We start from the raw sequence: 20,196 nt of genomic DNA, 5'->3' as shown, positions 1-20,196 counted from the left end.
CGTGGGCTTCCTCCCCTCCCCGCAGCCCCCTGCCCGCTCAAGGCGCCTTGTAGGTTCCACCTTTAAAACTGTACGCTGCTGGCAGCAGCGGAGTGGTCGTCGGGAGGCGGGGGCGGGGAGGGTGTGTGCGGGGGAGGGTGGGGAGGAGTCTGGCCTTGGATGTGTGCTTTTCGATTGATGGATGACTGCCGGGTGGGAGCGAGCGTGCGGGTGTGAGAGTGTGTGATTGTGTGCGTGTGTGTGTGTGTGTGTGTGTGCGCGCGGGGTGCGTGCGCGCTCGGGGCCTGCCCATTTTCCTCCTCGCAGCAGTCAGTTGGGAGCTGGAGGGAGGGAGGGAGGGAGGGAGGGAGAGGCAGCCAGCGAGAAACCGGAGAGGAGAGGAGCGCCCTCCGCCCAAGGCGTCCTCCCTCCGTCCGCGCACAGGCGCCGTCGCTTGGAGGAGCAAGGTGCCTCGCAGCCCACAAGGGCGCAGAGCACCAGCCAGCGGTCTCTTCGGTGGTTCTGACCCGGGACCGCACCTGGAGGGAGCCCCAGACGGGGATGGTAAGCGGCTGCTGCCGTCTGGCACATCAGAGGGACACGGTGAGGGCACCATGGCGCTGATGCCCCAGATGGGGTCCTCGGCGGGGCTCGTCCGGCCGGAGCTCTGGCTGCTGCTGTGGGCAGCCGCGTGGCGCCTGGGTACCACGGCGTGCCCCGCCCTCTGCACCTGCACGGGCACCTCGGTGGATTGTCACGGCACGGGGCTGCAGACCATACCCAAGAACATCCCACGGAACACCGAGCGCCTGTGAGTATGGCCCCATCCCTAGCCCACAGGGAGCCCCGAGGTTACCCTCCCACCAAGACGCAATTCAGGGCTGGGGATGGGAGCTGGATCTTTGGAACCGGGCTCAGCATCCAGTAGAGGAGTCGATGCCTGCCAGGGTCTTTCTCGAGCCAGGAGCCAGAAGCTCCACTGTTTTCCTTTCCCGGGATTCAAAGGGCCCTCAGTGGGGCTGTCACCTCCCATCCTCACACCTGCATCCTGCGCTCTGCACTGGCAGGCCCTTCCCACTGCGCCAGCACTTTATTCCTCCAGGGTGCTTGTGAATTGGTGCCAGAAAGCCTTCCTCGCACCCAGGAGGGAAGCTCCTCACGCTGGCAAGAAACCATGTCTCCTTTTGGGCACATGGGGCTTGGGCTGTGTTCTGAGTCGTGTGCGTGGATGTGGGTTCTGAGGGCTTGCAGGCTGGTGATGGGTAGCAAGATGGGAAGGAGTTGAAGTTTCCGTCTTTCCCTTCCTCTCCATTGTTTGCCCCAGGGCCTTAAGAATTCCCTTGCAGGTGTCAGGCATTGGTCTCCCACCTCACTTACAGCCATTCCCCAACCGGGGCAGACAATGGAACATGAGGGATTTGACTTTGGGGCTTGTTACATTCAGCACCCAGGGAGAGAGATGTGTGACCTGGATGGAGAGCCCAGTAAATAATGCTGAGAGGTCGGGAGCTTAGAATGGGAGACACAGGTTAAAGACATTGACCATGACAAGTCATAAAAACACCATTTCTCCTCCCTTGTTTCTCTTACTTCTAAATTCTTGAGGAAACTCAGCTCTTTCTAGACCTGCTGAGCTGTGTAGGGTGTGTGTGCACACGTGCGTGTGTGGATGGTTAGTGTGTGTATGTGTGCGTATTTACAGACCTGTATAATTTGTTTTCCCAGATTCCCTGCAGAATGTGTGTATGTATGAATTCCTTGTGTAGTGATATCACCTCAGTGTGAGGCTGTGAGAGTCCCTGCATGCAGTGTGTGTACATTTCGGTCACATGCAGGGCCTTTGTGCTGCTTGCAGAGGTGATAGCCTTGGGAGATTTTTGAACTGGACTTTGGCAAAGGCTGCCGGCTCTTTTGAAACCTGCTGACTCCTTCTTCCCACACTCCTGGGCAACTGCCCTGGCTCTCAGGAAAGGCGTATATATTTCAATAACTTTTGAGCACATTTTCATGGCTCCCAGCTGGTCAGAGGCAGAAACCTGACCCTGGGGAGAGCCGTCTCCTGGATCAAAGTCTGTACCAAGGTCGGCAATTAGTGAGCATACTTTCCCCCAGACTCTTCTTGGTCGAAAATTCTGGAGGTGGTTTCAGAGAATTTGCAACCTAGATGCAGTCTAGATAGGAATCAATGTGTGTCTGAGGACGTGTGGGGGCTGGAGAAAGATGCTGGCATGGGGAGAGGGTGGACCAAACCGTTTGCTTGGGGCAACTGTGCATTATCTTGTGTGGCCCTGAAGGACTGAAGGTCAGAAATCCGTCCAGAGGACCCCTGAGGTTGCAGGGTCACCTTCAATGCCTCTGGACCTACTCTCTGTTCCTTGGCCTTGCCCATGGGGTATTTCTCCTGCAAACATTACTCTGGTAGCTGCCACGGTCTGAGACACATGAGCCCCTCTGCTTTGCTTTTGGAACTGAATCTTGAAGTCATCTCATTCCTTGCTCTCTCTTCCTCTTCAGTTTTGAGGAAAGCGTCTGTTTTGACTTTCATGAACTCTTGAGCTCTTTTGTGATTAAAAGAGATGTGTGCTAAACTTCCTAGTGCAGAGGAGGGTTGGAGCTCCGTTCGCCTAGGTTGGAGCCCTTCAGCTGTCAGTTATTTGCTGTGTGACCTTGGGCAAGTTACTTGGAAAGTTCTCTTAGCTTTCCAGCAGGAAAATGGGGCTGCTGATACATAAGGTCTCTGGTTCTTGTAAGGACTGAAGATAATGTGTGGGAAGCGCCTGGTACGTTATGATTCTTGCTAAGTGAGAGCCATTTTTATGATAAGATCAGGGGAAGAATTTTGTAATTTAATTCAGCAGATGTTTACAGGGCCAGGAATTGCCTTGGGTGCCGAAGCTCCAGCAGGAAGTAAGTCCCTGCCCTCAGATGATGTATAGTCGAGAAGACTAGGCAGTGGATACCTAAATGTAAGCTCTTGGGAGAGGGCCAGGCTGGCAGTGTGATGAAGCTATGGGGAAAGCATTGGGATGAGAAGCCCTTTTCTGGGATGTATGGGCTTCTCAGATGATGAGCCATTTTGTCACGGCACTTTGGGACCCAATAGTGGTTGGGTTGGATTTTGCCAAGCAGAGAGGGCAGGCAACCAAAGAGAGGGACCAGCTTTGCCCCGGGGCTGAAACATGCTGTGTCCAGGGGGATGTGATGGGACCTGAGGCTGGGAAGGTCAGGGAGAGTCAGGAAGGCCTTTCTCTATCTGGATTTTTCTTTTGGGGACTTCACTGTTGGAATCCAGGGGTGAATCATCATGGGGGCGTGGGATGAGATCTGATCTTGGCTGTGGGCAAAACTTGGATTGGAGAAGGATGTGGAAAGCAGAGGGAGCCTGCCTTTTCAACACGCAGGCTGTGAAAGAGCTATTTGAGGAGGAAAAGAACACCCCGAGAAGAGGCCTAGGGGAGAGCCTCAGCGGACTCAAAATCACGGGCAAATGCTCTGTCTAATCAACATGAATATTATGTCGTTTTTGGAGACTGAAATGGCAGCTTCTTCTCCGGCTGTGAAATTTTTATAGACTGCAGCTATGCATTCGCCTTTTGTCTTCTGGGCAGTTTCTACAGCAGCCCGAGAGGTCTGGCAACTTTATTATCACATAGTCCTTAACTCTGGGTCCAGGCCTGTTCCCCCAGGGGGAAGACATTGTCATTGGTTTGCTGCGGGGACTTCTGGGAAGAGGCTGTGCAAGCCCGAGAGCCGTTGTGGGCCAGGTGGGGAAGGGGTCCTGAATAATTCGCCGTGAATTATTAAGTTAGGGGTGCGCTAGAGGACTAGAAGCTTCCTCTCTTTGCAGGACTCAAGCTCAGAGAGACCCAGCTATGGCTACTATTGATTGTCTTTTCTTCCACTGAAAGACCTTGACTTTCAGTGGATTTTTTTTTAATTAAAAAAAAAATCTTTTGGACTAGAATGTTCAGGAGAGTGTGATAAGAGATTATGTGTGGACGCTGCTTTTCCTCTCCACCCTAGGCACTTGTACTCTGGGCTCGCCGCAGAGACCCCTGTGGGTGCAGAGTGCAGAGAGGGGAGAGGCCCGTGGTGGGGAGGTGGGGAAGGGCCCTGGGAAGGCTTGCTGACTTCCATTTTGTTCCAGGCCCAGAACATTTCGCTGCTCTTCACGCCATGCGGACCCGCTCTCCTGTCTTTCTCAGTATGTCCCTTTGTATCGTGGCCAGTTTGTCACTGCCCTAGCTGCCTGCCTGCTGCAGAGGCCTAGATGGCCCATGCCTTCTCTCAGCCCTATCCCCGAATCTAGAGGCCCCATTCGACTGGACTGGGTGGTCATGCCCAAGGAAGACAGTGAGGGCGCCCCTAGGCTGATTGTCTGGGAGCCTGTTTAGAATTCCAAATTATGATTGGATGGTGGCTGTGGTGAGAGGGGTCAGGGGGCCGGATTAAAGCCATATCTTCTACCAGGGCCTGGCGGGTCTGGGCTCTCTGAGCAGGGCTCTGTGATCTCTTGCAGCGGAGACCCACACTGTGCAGGGTACTTGCCTCCTTGTGGAACTCTCGTCTCCAGTGACAGGTGTCATGGGCTTATTGCTGGGTTCTCAATAACTGGTGGCGGGGCCCCAGTACGGTCACTCATCCTCTCTGAGACCCAGTTTCCCCATCTGTAAAAGGAGATGATCACAGCTTTGCAGATTGATGGTGAGGATTAAGTAAGCGAATGCACGGAGAGGGCCTGGCAACATGCTTGGCACATGGCTGGTGTTCTACTGCCCCACAGCCTCTGGGAAGAGTGACACCTACTACCATAGGACTTTGCCAAGATTCACTCATGCTATGTGGGTGAAATGCTTTGTAATTCAATTAGGTGATTTTATTATTTTTATTATCTGGGACGCTCATGCTAAAGGTTTGAGGGTTAGGTTGGGGCAGGAGAGCGTTTGGGAAGTAAGCATTCGAGTGTCGGCCGTGCTGCAGACTGCTCTTCTGCAGGCTGGCTGCTCAGAGTGCTCCTTTGCTGTACCAGGGCGCTTTGCCTCCATTCCCCGGGATTTTGGGACAGGGATCAGGGCAGTGCCATGCAGGGACTCTGTAGGGTGGACGACATGATAGCATGGCCCTGGAGCCAGCCTGCCTGGGTTTTTAGCCTCTCTGCCACTCAGCAGCTGGGGGACCTGGGGCAAGTTATAGGGTTTAATTCATTCATTCAACAGATATCTATCTATTGAATGTCTGCATCACACCGAGCGAATAGTGCTAGACAGAAACCAACACCGCTCTTCCCTCTGAGTTGTAGTCCAGCAGGGGAGGTAGAGATGAATGACGTGATGTGAGAATAAACACACAATTGCAAACTGTGATAAGTGCTCTGGAGAAAAGTGACTTCTCAGACCTCCGTTTCCTGGCCCATCAAGTGGGGATGATGACAGGACTTGCTTCAAATGGTGGTTGTGAACATTAACTGCAGTAATGCTTGGAGAAGCACTTTGCACCAGGCCTGGCACACAGCAAGTGTTTGATAAATGGTATTATTATTGTTATTAAGGTGACAGAATTGCCGGGATGTGAAAGGAACTTGGGTGCCACTCAGTCCTGGATCCCAGCATGGCCCTGCTCACCTGTCCCTCAACAGGCAGTCAGTCACTGGGCGCTCTGGATCCCCTGGGAACTCTGGAGCATGCAAAGACAGGGCCATCCTTTCTTCGGGGCCCCCTCTCCGAGGGAGGAGGCCGGCTGGGGTGGCCCAGGCTGCCCTAAGCTGCCAGCAGGGGCGGCCGTGCTCTTTTTGGGCCAGGGGAGGGGTGGCGGGACAGGCAGCTCCTGCATTATTGGGAGCAGACGGGAGCTTGGCGGAGTTGCCGCCTCCAGTTCTGTGCCGGCATTAGCAACTCGGCAGGGCTTCTTGCTTAATGGGATTTTCTTCCCAAATGCTGTAATTATCGCCATACAAATACTTATTACCCAGAGCAGATGACGGCCGGGCCTTGGGCAGTAGCCAGGGGGCTGGGCTGTGCTCGGGGGTGGAGAATTGGCTCTTCTTTTTGATGGAGCTTGCAACCCCCCCCACCCCCTTTCTGGAACCCAGCCTATGTTGCACAAACAGCTGTTGGGCACCTGCCGTATGCAGTGTCTAGAGAGGCCCATCCAGAGTGTGGACCTGCTTCTCGGGGATCTCATGGCCTGGTGGGGGAAAAGATCTGTCTGTGAAAGAATAAATGCATAAGGAAATCCATAGGGATATAAAGCATAGTGGTTACCAGCGAGAATAGTGGCTTTGATTCGAGAATGGCCCAGTTTGAATCCCGCCTTTGTCAACTACCTGGCAGCACACTCATGACTTGAGTTTCTCATCTATAAAATGGAGCCAACCATAGCACTGACTTCGTAGGGTTGTGAGTTCAAATGAAACACTCCATATAAAGTGGTTAGAATAACACTGGCACCGAGAAAAGACTCTGTCATTGTTAGAAATGAGATGGGAGTGAGAGATCGAAGGAAGACTGGATCCTTGCAGTGACCGGGACGTGGGATTGGGCAGGACCCAGGTCAGCAAGGAGAGGTTAAGCAAGAGCAAGGGAATCTGAAGGCATTCAGAAGGTGTGCGCCGTATATTTGGAAAGGAGAGTGAGCAGCTGACCCAGCTGATGGGGTGAACATTTGTGTTGGTGTGCTCTGTGGAGGAGAGTAGAGTAATGGGTGGGGACCAGGCCATGGGGCTGAGAAATGGGGAGCCATCAGAGGGGATGAACGTAAGACTTTCTTAAAGCTTTTTTTTTTTTTTTTTTACTATTCAATGATTTTTAATTAATCTACAGAGTTGGGCAAACATCACCACAATCCAATTTCAGAATATTTTCATCATCCCAAAATACTCCTTGTTCTCACTGTAACTTTTTATTTTGTTATAATTTCAAACTTAAAAAAAGTCGTAACAAAAGTATAGGGAACATCTATATATCTGTTATCAAGATTCAGTTGTTGATATTTTGCCCCATTTGTTTTATCATATCACACACTCACACACATGCACACACACGCACACACACGCACACACGCACACACACGCACACACACGCATACAAACATGCACACACATTTTTTTTCAGAACCATTTCAGCGTAGGTTGGAGACATTGTCTCCTTTGTCCTCTAAATACTTCAGTGTGTATTTTCTGAAAACAATAAGGCTATCAAAATCAGAAAATTTAACATTGATAGAATTCTGTTATCTACTCATGTATACTCATGAGCTAGCACACATGAGTTCATGTATGAATTTCATCAGTTGTCCCAATAATGTCTTTTATGGCTATATTTTTTTCCAGGTCCAGAATTCTGTCCAGATCAAACATGACATTTACTTGTCATGGCTCTTTAGTCTCCTTTAATTTGGACTCGTTTCTCAGCCTTTCTTTGTTTTTCTTGACCTTGACATTTTTGAGGAATACAGGCTCGTTATTTTGCAGAATGTCCCTCAATTTGATTTCATCTGCTCTTTCCTTATGATCACATTCAGATTATGCATTTTTGGCAAGATAAATAAGTGATGTTGTGCCTGTCTCAGTGGGTCTTGTCAGAAGACACATGATGTCAACTTGTCCCAATATTGGTGATTTTAGCTTTAATCACTTGGCAAATTGGTGTCTGCTAGGCTTTTCTACTGAGAAGTTACTATTCCCCTTTGTTATTAATAAGTAATTTGTCAGAGATACTTAGAGGCTATGTAACTATTTCATTCCTCATCAAACTCTCATTCACTAGTTTTAACATTCATTGATGAGAAATTTTTATCTTTGCCATTTATTCTCTATTAGGTGGCATTCGACCATAAGAAAAACTTTCCCTCTCCTCCATCAGTTTGTTTGTTTGTTTGTTTGTTTATAACTGTGTAAATTTGTGCATTATTATTTTATTCTTTGGGTTATAATTTGATGCTCAGAGTGTCCCGTATTTGGCCAGTTGGAGCCCCTTTAAGCTGCTTTTGATAAGACTCTTGGAGCACTTGCCCCCCGCCCCAGAGGTCTTGAGTGGAGAGTGACAAGTGCAAAATGGTGTTTTAAGATATTCTCTTGCCTTGCTTTGGTGTGGAGAATAAATGGAGGGAGAGACCACCTGGCAGTGGGGAGACCAGTTGGTTATGATGACTGTGGTTCCTAGCTTTTTTTATGACAGTGGTTTTGCTGTCATTGCTGTATATTATTCTTCTTTTAAAAATAAAAAAAAAACAAAAAACTTTTATTTAAAAATAATTTCAGGTTTACAGAAAAGTTGCAAAAATAGTACAGAGAGTCCCATACGACCTTCACCCAGCTTCCCCTAATATCAACATCTTTCTTAACCAGAGTACCATGACCAAAATTAAGAAATTAACATTGGTAGAATACTAAGCTAAACTACAGACTTTATTTGAATTTCACCAGTTTTTTCACAAATGTCCTTTTTCTATTCCAGGATCCAACCCAGGATTCCACATTGTATTTTATTGTTATTTCTCCTCAGTCTCTTTCAATCTGAGACAGTTTCTTATTTTATTATATTTATTTTTTGCTTTTTGCGACCTTGACACTTTTGAAAAGTACTGGTCAGTTATCTTGTAGAATGTTCCTGAGTTTGGGTTTGTCTGGTGTATGTTCATGATTGGATTGAGGTTATGTATTTTTGGCAAGAATGTCGCAGAGGTGATGTGCCTTTTTCACAGCATCCTATTGGGGCGGATAACACAGACATGTCTCATCGCTGGTGATTTTAACCTTGATCTCTTGGTTAAAATAGTATCTGCCAGTTTTTGCTACTGTAACATTACTATCTTTCCATTTGTAATTAATAAATATTTGGGGGTAGATACTTTGAGACTATGTAAGATCCTTCTTTGTCTTCAAATTCTTACCTACTAATTTTAGTATCCATTAATGGATCTTGCCTGCAACCATTATTATCCAATTTTGATTTTTGTATTTCCCTCATTCCTTCTGCATTCATTAATTGGAATTCTTCTGTAGGAAAGAGAATTTTATTCCTTTTTAAGAAGGTGATTTGTTTGATGGGTACCTTGGGCTTTGAGTTTCCTGAGGGCAGGGACTGTGTCTTATGTATCTTTGTATCCCCTCACCTGGTGCATAGTAGGTGCTCAAAAAAGTATGTTTGATGAGTTTCTTTTTCCTATAAACTTTTGGTACGATATTTTATGGTTCTGATCTTTGCTTTTGAATACATGATCCTTGTGGTGAGCTGATTAATGGTCCCCAAAGACGTCCTTGTCCTAATTCCTGGAGCCTGTGAATATGTGATCCTACAGGGTAAAAGGGACTTTGCAGATGTGATTAATTTAAGAATCTTGAGATGGCTGATGATCCTGGATTATCTCTGGTGGGCCCAACATAATCACAAGGCTTCCTGTAAGAGGGAGGCAGGGGGTCAGAGTCAGTGGTAGAAGGTGTGACGATGGCAGCAGGAGGTTGGAGTGATGTGAGGGTGTGGCCACAAGCCAGAGAATGCGAGTGACCTCTGGAAGCTGAAAAAGACAAGGAAATGGATTCTCTCCCAGAGCTTCTAGAAAGGAATGCAGCCTTACCAACGCCTTGACTCTAATCCAGTGAGACTGATTTTGGACCTCTGGCCCCCAGAACTGTAAGATAATAAATCAGTGTTGTTTCAAGCCATTAACCATGTGGCAATTTGGTGTAGCAGCAGTAGGAAACTACTACGGTCCTCGAAGGATTAGGAGGCAATTGCAGAGACCAAGGCATGAGAGGTAGCAGGTCTTGACTGAGGCAGAGAGAGCAAATGGATAGGTCACGAGGGACCCTAAGACTCAAGTCTGGGAGAGTGACCTTGCAAGTAAAGTTGGGAAAGGTGGCCATGCAGTTGGCCTCTGCGTCTTTTGCTTGAATTGCTAATAAATAGCTATATGAAAAAGATGACCCTAGAAGTCGGGGATAGTTACTCTGTAGAGTGTTCAGGCTAGAGAGACAGTTGGGAGGGCCTCCTGGGGAAGTGGTGGAACCTTTGGCAGTGGAAGAGAAACTTCAATGAGAATAAGAATCTCCTGGAAGCTGGCGTAAAATACAGACTCCCAGGCCCATCCCAGAGACGCCGATTCAGCAGGTCTTTGGCAATTGTGATTTAGGTGATTCAGATGCAGGAGGTGCCCAGACCACAATTTGAGAAACACTGCTTGGTGCTAGGGCTTCCTGGCGAGGAAGGTCTGTCCTTCGAAGACTCATGGGGCTCGCCTTTGGCATCAGTCCACATGAAGCGGGCGGGAGGAAGGGAATGCAACCGGGAGGAGCGGTGGGGAAGCAGGAGGTGCCTGTGTCTTGTGTGTGACCTGGGAGAATGCTGGCTGGATGCTTGTCGATTCAAACCTGGATAATGTGTAATTATTGCCAAACCAAGAAAGTGTTTGGAGAGGGTGAGGAGGGCTGACTGTGGAGAGCGGCCAGTCTGTCCGAGGATGAGGGCCAAGGAAAGCTCCTGGGACTGGGATGGGGTCACTGTGAAGCCAGGCAGAACGGCTTCCTGGGAGAAGTGGAAGGCAGAAGGCAGGTGGTTGGAGAGCGAGTAGGTGGTGAGGAAGTTTGCGGGATGAGTAACAAGAGCATTAACTCCAAGGGGGAGTTGTTTGTAGCTTCGGGGTAGGAGGAATGGAGTCTGCTGGGGGCAGAGGGCAGGAGCATGGTGGGCGGTGGTCGTGGAAAGGAAGAGCCAGAGCCCTTGGGATGGGGAGTGGGAGGGAGGGACCTGTGACAGGTCAGAGAAAAACTGAAGTGGAGAGAGGTGAAGAGGGAGTGGCGATGGTGTTGGTGGTCACTAGTTAGAGCCCCTATCTTGTGCCAGGCTCGGAGAAAGATCCTTTACCCAAGTCTGCCCTTTTACTCCTCATAAGTGTCCTGTGAGAAAGGTACCACCACTGCTTTGCAGATGAGGAGAGGGTTTAGAGAGGTGGCGCCATCTGCCCGGCACCATAGATGGCTGGCAAGTGGTGCACCCAGGGCCCCTGAGTCTTGTATTTTGTTGTTTTTAAATTTGACTACCGCTCCACGCATATTATTAAAGCCTGGCTTCATTCATTCATCCATTCATCCATTCATCCATTCATTCACTCATCAGACATTCATTCAGTTCCAACAAAACCCCTGTCTTAGCACTAGGGCTTAGCACTGGGGCTTAAAGGCAAATTGGCCATGACCGATTCCTGCCTATGCATGTGTGTGGGGTGGACCCAAGTTTCAGGCTGGTATAGGGAGGGGGTGTTCAGCCTGTGGGTAGGGGGTGGTGAGCAGAGTTGGGAGATGCAGGGCGGTAGGTGTAACAGCCAGAGGTCAGTGTCAGGGAGTTAGTTGGCAGTTGGCCTCTCAGGGGCCTGGGGTGGGCAGTGAGTGGAAAGCAGCTGGCAGGCATGCACGTGAAGGCCTGGTGGCTGGCAGTGTGGGGCCATGCAGGGTTGTGGTTTTGGGTGAGTCTCAGACTTGGGGAAGGGATTGGCAAGAGTAAGGCTGGGCCTCAGTAGTGAAGGGACTGGGTGCAGTTTGGGCCTCAGACAGAATGTACCATAGGGTTGGGGTTAAGAGCTGGACCCTGATCACTTCACACCCATTAGGATGGCTATTATCAAAAACAAAAACAAACAAAAACAAACAAACACACAAAAAACGAGAAATAAGTGGTGGTGAGGATGTGCAGAAATTGGAACCCTTGTGCACTGTCAGTGGGAATATAAAATGGTATGGCCACTATGGAAAGTATGATGAGTCCTCAAAAAATTAAACATAGAATTACCATGTGATCCAGAAAATCCACTTCTGGGTATATACTCAAAAGAATTGAAAGCAACGTCTCAAAAATATTTGTATACCCATGTTCATAGCAGTATTAGTTACAAGGCTAAAGAGTGGAAGCAACCCAAGTGTCCATTGATGGATGAGTAGATAAACAAAATGTGGTATAACATACAACGGAATACCATTCAGACTTAAAAAGGAAAGAAATTCTGACACGTGCTACAACATGGATGAACCTTGGGGACATTATACTGAGTAAAATAAGCCAGTCATAAAAAGACAAATACGATATGATTTCACTTATCTGAGGTACCCAGAGTAGTAAAATCCATAGACGCAGAAGTAGCATGGTAGTTGCCAGGGGCTGAGAGGCGGGAGGAATGAGGAATTAGTGTTTAACTGGTACTGAGTTTTGGTTTTTTGATAAAAAAATTCCTGGAGATCTGTTGTACAACAGTGTAACTATACTTAACACTACTGAACTGTGCACTTAGAAAATAGTTAAAGTGGTAAATTTTGTTATGTGTATCTCCCCACAGTTAAATATGAGAGGAAAGGGGGCGGGGAGGGAGAAAGAGAGGGGGAGAGGGCGTGCACGCTGGGCCTGACGTCAGACAGACCAGGGTTCAAGTCTTGCCTCCTTAACCTGCTTCCATTACGAGGCTTCAGGGGGCCGGCTTGGTTGCGATAGTGTAGGTATTGCTAGTAGCCAAGCCAGGGAAACAATGTGGTCCCCAGGAGCTGGGGCAGAGTGGGACGGGTTGCACATCTGCCCTGGTGTGGGCCCCTGATCATTCAGCCCTGGGGCCTCTTGACTATCCCATGGTGGAGGACTGTCCCAGCGCTGGGGTTGGTGCTGGGCCTGTGGGCTTCGCTGGGGGGCTGGAGAAGAAGCCTCTTGATCATGACCTGCCGAGGCCTGAGGACTGTGAGGACGGCTCAGTCAGCTGATGGGAGCATGTGTCAGGCGTGAACCACCGTGTGCCAGAAGGAGCAAGTTTGGTCAGCAGAATTGCTCGTTCAGCCTATTTTCACTATATTTAGTGAATACCTACTGTGTGCCAGGCAGCCTCGCAGGTGCTGGCCATACAGCAGTGAGCAAAACAGATGTAGCCTCTGCTTCTCGCAACCTGGCAGGGGAGACTGGCCTTTAACAAAGGACCTCACGCTGAACATATCTCCAAATCGCAATCCTAGCTCTGGAGAAGGAGCTAAGTGGACACTCACGGGGAGGCTGGTTTAGAGGGGACATTTAAATTGAGGCCTGATGGATGTTAGCAGTGAGCCAGGTGTATGTGTTGACGGCTGGGTGAGGGGGAGAGGGCTGTTCTGGGTTGTTCCAGGCTGTTCTGGGCTGAGGGAGCAGGATGGGCAAAGGCCCCAAGGCAGAAGCACTGCTATGTGAAGGAGAGAGGCAGAGCTGCTGAAGCCCTGGGGGCTGGTATTTTCTTGTGAATGGAATTCAGAAAAAAAATCAGTCTTTTAACCTGAGGGCCCTGGGAGGTTGTTGGTAACTTAGTAGTGTCACGTGTGTGTTGAGCTTTTTTTGGCTGATGTCTTTTTGGGAGAACAGTTCTTAATTAGTGTCTTTTTTTTTTTTTGAGTGGGGGAGCAGGGAAACATGGAAAATCCACTCAACCCAGTGCTATTTGGACTACATCGATTTTAATGTGAATTTATTCATACATTTAAGAAACGTTGATCAGGTGCCCTGTGCTGTGTTAGGCCCTGGAAATACAATAATGAGAAAAAACTGACAGTCTGTGTCCTCAAGGAGCTTATAATCTTCTTATTCAGGGGCTGAGACATCAGTCAAGGAAGCCCCCAAATCCATGTAAAATTGCCCTTGATTTGTGCAGCAGAGGAGAGGGTTGGGGTGCTCTGTGGGCCTGGGACAGGGTGGTCCGACCAATTGGAAGGAAAAGTCGGAGTTAGGTAAAGAGGAAGAAGGGGGCGTTCCAGGCAGAGGGAATGGTGAGTTCAAAGGCTCTGCTCCAGGAGAGAGCTTATCAGTACTGGGTGTGGGGCGGGCCGTGGCCTTGTCTTGTCGTTCACATTAAAATTTTTGTCTTGTCGTTCACATTAAGATTTTTGTCTTGATTCCAAGAGTGATGGGGATTCATTGAAGGGCTTAAGTGGGGAGTGACATGATCAGATTTGCATCTTGAAAAGGTCACTCTGGCTGTGGCTTCGAGAACAGATTGGAGGGGAGCCAGAGGGAATGTGGGGAGCCTGGGTAGGGGCTCTGTGCTGCTCCAGGCACCATGACAGAGGCGTAGGCACACAGAAGTCTGCGGATTAGGGTGTTTGGCCTTGTCTGTGGGACTGGCTGGGTAGGGAAATTCTTCCTTCCCTCAGTTCTCCCGTCTGACTCTGCAGACACTCAGTGCTGTGGATTTGGTTAGGCTAAGATTTCAAAGGACAGAGTCAGGGTATACAATGTCATCATCCCCCTTACCTCTAACAATGTCACAAGCAGAATGTGTGTGTTTATTTTTTGGAGACCCAGCAGGAAGGGATTTGGAGGGCAGCCCAAGCTTCCCCATCGCTACTGCAGGCTTGGGCCTCGGCCGCTGAGTGAATGTGCTGGTCCCTCAGGGAACCAGCACCCAGAGTGTCTGGTGCTCCAGGGCAAGAAATGCTCGTGAGGCATGTGGGGCTTCCAGAACACCCTGGGAAGGGCCATGGGTGTTTATTCCTGCAGCTCTAGGAAATCCGAGGGTTTCTTTTGGTTTATCACAAACACTCAGCTACTGGGGATGAGATTCTTGTTTCCTGAGAGGATTCGGGAAGTCCTGTGTGTTTTTGTTTTTCCCAGTAACTTTGCTTCAGAGGATTTTCTGCAAAATCTTTTACCACCAAGGTTTTCTTTTTCAGGTTAGGACCACACAGGAACTGATAGAAATCAGGGCCACTTGCCACCCGAGTGTATCTCCTCCTAGGGGACAAGGACGGGTGCAGACCCACCCCTTTTGGAAGAGAGAGAACCATCTTAGGGTGTCTTCCCTGGGTCTTGGCATCCTGGGCTCTGCAGGGCCTGAGTAGCTGGCTTCTTCGTCCCTACTCGGCATGGCCCTGCCAGTCCAGCACCAGCCCAAGCTGAGCCGAGAGCCCCGCCCTCCCGGTGCAGCCATGGTCCTTGAGGACGACAACAACAACAACAACAACACTAGTAGTGAAAATGGTCGCAGCAGGTGATACTGACACGAGAGCATGCCCTTTGTGCTTTAGGAATATTAAGTCGTTTAAACCTCATCACGTCTCTAAGAGGCAGGTACTCTCATTATCCTCATTTTACAAATGGGGAAACTGAGGCACAGAGAAGTTAAGCTAAGCATGCCTAAGGGTCACATAGCCAGTAATGATGGAGCAGGAATTTGAATACCGGACAATTTGGCTCCAAAGCTCTTAGCCACTGGGAACACACTTAGCTCAGCCGGGTGGGGAGCTCTGCTGATCTGGCGGCTGAGGCAGAGCACACGGTCTTGTTACAGGGCCCCAGAGTTTCCTATCCAAAGCATCTGATTTGTTTCTCAGCTCATGTCCATCAACATGAGGCATCATGAGGCAGGAGAAAGAACATGGAATCACAGTGGCCTGGGTGGGGTTGAGCCTGGCCTCACCACTTATTAGCTGTGTGGCGCTGGGAAAATTGCTTCACCAATTTGTGCTTTAGTTTCCTCATTAGCAAGATGGAGAGAACATGACTCACTTCATTGGTTACTGTGAGGGCAAAATGAGATGAAGCATGCTTGGCCTTAGGCTCAGAGCCTGCCCGCAGGAGGTACCCTGTCAGGAGAAGTGGTGGATGTGGGCTCCGACAGCGAGAGCCTGGGTAGCTCTGGATCCGAGGTTCTTCCTGAGAAACGAGGCCAGGAATGGCCCCAGAGAGCTCACCCCACTAGGCTGCTCTGGCTGTAAAGATTTTAAGTTCGCAGCGGGTTTCTCCTATTTTTCCCAGGCGGCTTCTTGGGGTGTGGGGTTCTCCATGGCAAAACTCAAGGACCACCTGCAGAGGAATCAGGCATTGGAGAAAAATGACCTCCTTGCCTCATTCCAGCAGCCTCTGCTGAGGGTTCTCGGGGAAGTGGCTGGCCCAGGTTGGAAACTTGATCCTGCAGAGGGGGAGAGGGCTGGCTACCCAGTCGAGGTCATTTTCTCAGCCTAAATGGCGATAATGCCTCCTTAAGCAGAAGCCCTCAGACCTGGGAGCAGGAAGAGAGCTGCCTTGGCCTCGCAGGCTGCCTTCTGGAGGGCTCTCCCCTGAGAGCAGGCACTCAGCCCCCGGGCTAGAGAGCGAGGCTGATGCGGGGAGGCTCAGGGGGCTTGGGCCTCGGTGGACATTTTTGCTCAGAAGCCACCAGCAGGGTCTCCTGAGAGAGGCTGTATTTGCTTTGCTGTCTGTACATTGCCCTCTTCTGCCTGCCTCTCTCGGGCCTTTTCTCGAGTGGGGGTGGAGTGGGGTGCAGGAGGTGAGGAAAAGGCATTGGAATCAACGGATGTTGGGCTAAGGAGTGCGTCCCGGAATCTACACAGTGGGGACTGGTGTAAAGGGGTAGAAATAGAGGCATGTAAATGTGAAACGTCATCGGAAGTCCCTGTGACCCCTCCACCCGACCCCTAACCTCCTGATGGGGATCCTGCCCTCAGGGCTTCCTGAGTGCCTTGCTTTGTTCATACAAGTCTTAGCGTTTGTCTTTGCCTCAGCTTTGCCGTCTGTGAAATGAAAAATTATTGTAGTCAAATGCCTTATAAACCATGGTTGCCATGAGAAGGAATGAGCCAATGATTGTAGAATCCGTCAGCTTTTTCACGACTTTTGACCAAGTAATTCCATTTCTAAGAATGTATTTCTCTCAAATGCCCACTAAGCTTTATGCAGTGCTGTTTAATTGAACAATATCAAAGCAGCCCAGGCGTTCCAGTACCAGGGGACACGGGAACACCCCAGGAACTTGATCTATCCAAATGAAGGGACACTTCATGGCCAGTCAAAACCGTGAGTGGAGAACGTACAGGGTTGACACTGTAGGAGGGCATACCACTTACATCTCATGCATCCTCACGTCTCTGAACCTTGCAGAACGCTTTGCAAATAGTACGTCTTCAATAAATATTTATAGAATTATCCCAACTGTATAAAAATTGTATCCAAAGGAAATAGGCGGAGGAGAGAATTTCCCAGAATGTTAATGGAGGTTACTTCTGGGTGATGAGTTTATGTGTAATTTTATTTTTTTTCTTTATTCTTCAGGAAATGGAAAAAAATTCAGTAATGTGCATCTATTACTTATTTTTAAACGCAATGACGAATATTAATGTCGGCTTATACAAACCTAGATGTCTTTTAAAAGATTCAAACAATGCAGGAAAGTATAAGAAAGAAACTGAAGTCACCTTAAGTCCCACCATGCAGCAGCTACAGGCATTAATTTATGTGGTAAATTAATGTGAGCTCGTTCCGCGCATATCTCTGTACTGATGTGTGTGTGAGTTTTTACATAAGGAGTATCATAGAATACAAGTGTCTTGTGATCCTTTTTCCCTTTTTCCACATACTGCATCTGGACAGCTTTCCTTGTCACTACAAACTGATCTGCACCATTTTAAATGGCTGCATAGTATTCGGTTTCACGGATGCGCTGAACGTCAACTAAGCATTGCTCTGTCGATGTCCATTTCAGTTGAACATTCTGCTCTTAGAATCAGTGCTGACATATCTTTTTAATCAAAAAGTTAAAACAACCAAAAAGTCCTTGCAGTTTTGGTTTTGGGGATGAAAGTTTCAGTAGGACGGCTTTACTCCTGTTGTGGAAGGAGTGGATTGGGGTGCAGCACAAGCGAGGTCAGAGGTGGCTATTTCGGGGAAGAATGTTTAGTTCAATAAAAAAAGACCTTTACTTTGAAAAGAGCCCATCTCACAGGGAGAAGCCATCCTCTCAGCATTTAGGACGGGAAGTGGCTTAGTCTGGAGCTCTTACCAATGGCCCCGTTACCTTAGAGAGGCCTCCAGCCCCTCTGGGAGATCCTGTTAGAAAGCAGATGAGAAGCAAGGAATGAGTTTTTCCAGCTGCTCCTAAGGGTCAGGAGCCAGGCACAGGGGAAGGGCAGAGAGTGATGAGCTGAATGAGTTATTGGCTTGTCAACTTGGAGAGGCAGGCTGGCCTCAGGTAGAAAAAGCCTGACAGGTAGAAGAAGCCTGCGATCAGACGGCCAGATCCCTGCTCTGTCATTTACCAGCTGGTGACCTCAGGAAGGCACCTAACCTTTTTGAGCCACACTTCCTTCATCTGTAAGATGGGCACAATGACTGCTTTCCATCCTGGCAGGAGGATGTGTGCAAAGCCCAGTTTCTGGAGTGTATGGAAACTAATAACATGTTGTTCTTAGTAGGTGCAATTCTAGAACATCATCTAGGCCAAACACACGTCATAAACACTTTTAGGGGAGAGAACTTACTGTTTTTCAAAGCAGCTTGGATTTGGTAAGTGAGGAGACTGGGCCGCGCGTGATCATGGGGTGTGCGTGCGTGTGCGTGTGCGTGTGCGCGTGTGCGTGTGTGAGATGGGGGCATTTAGGTTGTTACCAAGCATATGGGTGACTGTGATGGTGGCAAGAAAGAGGAGGAAGCATAGTGGCTGTGAACTCAGAGCTGCCACAGGGAGACAGGTAAGATGTCGAGGTGACAGCTAGGTTTGCAGTGAGGCCCAAGTGAGATTCTGCTGTGTGTGGCTCAGTGGAAGAACTTTCTAGGGAGTGCAGATGTCTGTAGGGGCCTGCCTTTCTGAGGCTCTGTTGGCTCCCTGTGAAGGGGGTTGCCAGGCAAAGCCAAGAGAGCTTCCTCGGGAGGCTGGTGGGCAGGTGGGGCCAGACTGCTTATAAGGTGGGGCCAGGTCTGGAGGTGTCACTGGCTTCCTGTCTGTCTTTGCTTTCTCAGCCTCTCTGTGATCGGACCTACCTTCTCCCAACCCTGTGTACTCCTGGCTCCCCACAACTCTCAGCCTATCTCCTCTCCCGTGCCCCCGATACTCAGGTGTCCTTTCTTGGAACGTCACTCAGTCCCTCTCGCTGTGCAGATCTGTCCGTTAGGCCCCAGCTTGAGCCCCGCTCCACAGTCCCCATAAATGGCATAGCCCAACCTACTCTCTTCTATTCAGAATATGGACAGCTCATAGGAAGCGGCGCCACCCTATGATAACATTAGTTTCCCCAAAGGGGCCCTTTCCAGCCACGGGCCATGCTGTTTACCTGTTTATGCCTCATGTGAACCCTATGAGGTGGACACAGCGATAGTCCCCACTTTGTAGATGAAGAAACTGAGGCTCCATGAGGATTCCACCGAAATAGCCTCTAACTGGCTAGTTTTCAAATTCTTTCCTATGCGAATATCTTGTCTCTTCAACCAGATGAAACTCATTCAGGGCCAAGGCCACGTGTTGATTTGTGGCACCCCCAGCAGGGAGCCATGCCCCGTGCATTCCTGCTGGTTGGATGTCTGTTGTAAAGAGGCCCCACCTTGTTGGGCCTCCACATGGGCTTGGGGGCCTGGAGCTTGGCTGGGAAGCACCCTGCCCATTGATCAGATGACGGGCTTGAGTTGAGGCAGAGCCTGGAGCTGAGCCCCTGGCCTGGGGGCCCGGCCTGCACGGCTCACCAGTTCCTTTTCTCCTTTCCTCCTCCAGGGAACTCAACGGCAACAACATCACTCGCATACATAAGAACGACTTTGCGGGGCTCAAGCAGCTGCGGGTGCTGTGAGTATGGGGTGCTGCCCCTTCCCCACTCATAACCTCCCTCCCACCCCCACCCTTGGCAATGGACTGCGGGTCCTAGGCAGAGCCCTGGCTGTGGGTTTTAGGGTTTCGGGGTTGTAGGGTTGTAGGCCGTCTGGGCCTCTCCCTGTGGGCACCCCGAGACGGGTGGGGTGGAAGTGAGTACTGACCCAGAGCAGCCACTGTCTCCCACATGGCCGAAAAACTGAGCACGGCCTAGTCACCAGTGGTTGCTGCCTGGTAGGATCTGCGCTGGGCAGATGGGGCTGTCTTGTTCACCGGTTCTCTCCTGGGGTGAGGGATTACCAAGTGACCATGAAGGATCTTTAGGTCTATCTTAATTTGTTCAGGCTGCCGTAAACCTTTGGAAAGGCTAGGGATCTTGTGGCTGATCTACTCTGGGGTCATCCCTGTCCATTGCTGGGCAGAAGTCTCTGCTGCTCCAGAACCCACTGACTTTTGACTCTTTCCCAGACTCCAGGAATCTTTTCCGAGCCCGAGGAAGCCTCCCCCAGGCACGTCCCCGCTTCCCCACCCAGGTCTCCAGGGGGAGCTCCTTGATAATGTAGGCTTTTGGAAACAAAGTGGAGGAAAAGAAGTGTATGGTGGCAGCTTCTGCCCCCTGCCCTGTCCCAAACCTCATCTGAGGTCCATGTGGGAGTA

The 20,196-nt window shown here is 49.7% G+C and overlaps 1 protein-coding gene across 1 annotated transcript in view; it reads left to right on the top strand.

The window, feature by feature from the left end:
* Positions 1-351: 351 nt before the first annotated feature.
* Positions 352-20,196, top strand: part of SLIT1 (slit guidance ligand 1) — a 160,782-nt gene continuing 140,937 nt past the window's right edge. The window contains exons 1-2 of the mRNA XM_023519842.1: positions 352-790; positions 19,444-19,515. Of these exons, the coding sequence (XP_023375610.1) occupies positions 594-790; positions 19,444-19,515 (269 nt within the window). The 5' untranslated portion in view covers positions 352-593. The remainder of the gene's footprint in view (positions 791-19,443; positions 19,516-20,196) is intronic.

This window comes from Pteropus vampyrus, unplaced genomic scaffold (genome assembly GCF_000151845.1).
Source record: "Pteropus vampyrus isolate Shadow unplaced genomic scaffold, Pvam_2.0 Scaffold238, whole genome shotgun sequence".
NCBI classification, from domain to species: Eukaryota; Metazoa; Chordata; class Mammalia; order Chiroptera; family Pteropodidae; genus Pteropus; species Pteropus vampyrus.
This window is presented reverse-complemented; position numbering and strand designations above follow the sequence as displayed.